The sequence below is a fragment of the Cyprinodon variegatus genome, unplaced genomic scaffold, assembly GCF_000732505.1.
Source record: "Cyprinodon variegatus isolate N-32 unplaced genomic scaffold, C_variegatus-1.0 Scaffold935, whole genome shotgun sequence".
NCBI lineage: Eukaryota > Metazoa > Chordata > Actinopteri > Cyprinodontiformes > Cyprinodontidae > Cyprinodon > Cyprinodon variegatus.
In genome coordinates, this window is record NW_015151388.1 from 290600 (window position 1) to 292326 (window position 1727).

A 1727-nucleotide genomic window follows, 5' to 3' on the forward strand; every position below is an offset into this window, starting at 1 on the left:
ACTGGGTGTGTCCTTTTTTTTCTACCTCCAATTTGAGTGATTCCACACTTTTTTCCTCAGAATTGAGTGATTCCACACTTTTTTCCTCAGAATTGAGTGATTCCATATTTATTTCCCTGTGTTTGGTCAATAAAAGTATCATTCACTGACTTCCACAATATTTTCTCTTCATTTCTTTGAGTGTTCCTGAAAGCCAACGAGTTGCACTTTGGAACGACCTTAATATTGTATCATGTTTTTGATCTGAGTTTGTTTTACAGCATGAAATGTCTGAATGAGTGCTCATCCAAGACTGGTGATTCCATACTTTTTGCCAGGGGTTGTACAACACGCATATCTTGGAGATAAAAAAAAAAAAAAAAAAGTTATTTTTGTGAACAATGCTCTTCAAAATCTGGTATAGACTCGGACTCACTGTGTACTTGCAGCTAGGTAAACACATATGTTACCGCCCCTTCACCAGATAGAGAGAAAACTTTGAAGACAGGAATGGAGTACAAAATAGATGGTCTTGTCGAGCCGAAATTGACTTTTTTTTTCCCCTACAGCAGGCATCCCCAAAGTCGGTTCTCGAGGGCCGCTGTCCTGCAGGTTTTAGAGGTTTCCTTGCTCCAGCACAGCGGATTTTAATTGAAAGCTCATTAACAGGGTTTTGCTCAACTGCAATCATCATAATCAGCTGTGTTAAAGCAGGGAAACCTCAAAAACCCACAGGACAGCTGCCCTCGAGGACCGACTTTGGGGATGCTTGCCCTATAGGATGCAGCATCATTGCTGTGCTGGTGGATCACTGCAGATGCAGGTGAATCAAAGCATTGTTTCACTGGGTTAATTTGATAGTTTGCATATTAGAGATATGAACTTTGCCTCTGAATACAGCGGAAAGGGTTAGTAAAGACACAAGAAAGAAAGAAGATAAGTGTAAGGTAGGGGTAGCTTTCACATACCCCCACTATTTAAAGAGCACAGTAATTGCCATGTTATTTGATTTTATATTAGCCACCCTTTAATTAAGCAAACTGCAGCATGGACACTCTTGCTGAATGGAAGAACTATCAAGACAACTGACTATGATATTGTCAACTGTATACATAGAAGCACAAACAAGGACTGTAACTTTCCACAGGCCTAACCCACATACAAATATCCAAATGTGTACCTGATGCTGATGCAGTGCCACAAAGGCTCGCTCTGAAATAAAACCAGCCGCTTGTTGTCATCAGTTAATGCCATTAGTTTTCCAGAAGCAGACACTGCGAAAGAAAGGACCTTGTCACTTCCTGTGTCCTCTGAAGCATCACCATCACTGAGGATAGAAAAGACAGTTTTCACTGTAAAACTGATTCAATCTTATACTTAGATACAAACTTTCTCTAATGTAATCTTTATACCTGCTATTTACAACATTTACACCTTTGGGTCTCTTTTCAGCAGAGCTGCAGTCAAACACAAATGGCTTTCTGCAAAATAGCACAAAGTAGTTAGTGCATTGGATCTGAATGATGTCAAAGTAGGGCTGGGCGATATAGAAAAAAAGCTTATCGATAAAAAAAAAAAATGCATATTGATCGATAATTATTGAAAAGATTTGAAACCATATTTTATGTGCAGCTCTGCCTGGACTTTTTATAATATTGCTAAATGATTTAATTTTAATAAAAAACACAAACACAGACTTAATTAAATCTTTATTTAACCAACTTTTTTAACCATAACAGAATTGTTTT

At 38.1% G+C, this 1727-nt stretch overlaps 1 protein-coding gene across 4 annotated transcripts in view; it reads right to left on the reverse strand.

Moving 5' to 3' along the window:
- wdr4 (WD repeat domain 4) overlaps nucleotides 1-1727 on the reverse strand; it is a 34316-nt gene that overhangs the window by 29286 nt on the left and 3303 nt on the right. For 2 of the 4 annotated variants that reach the window (XM_015398453.1, XM_015398451.1), the window contains exons 2-3: nucleotides 1392-1460; nucleotides 1160-1306 (exon numbers count right to left, since the gene is read on the reverse strand). In XM_015398453.1, coding sequence (XP_015253939.1) covers nucleotides 1160-1233 — 74 coding nt within the window. In that variant the 5' untranslated portion in view covers nucleotides 1234-1306; nucleotides 1392-1460. The remainder of the gene's footprint in view (nucleotides 1-1159; nucleotides 1307-1391; nucleotides 1461-1727) is intronic. The other 2 variants (XM_015398452.1, XM_015398454.1) reach the window with 2 other exon arrangements.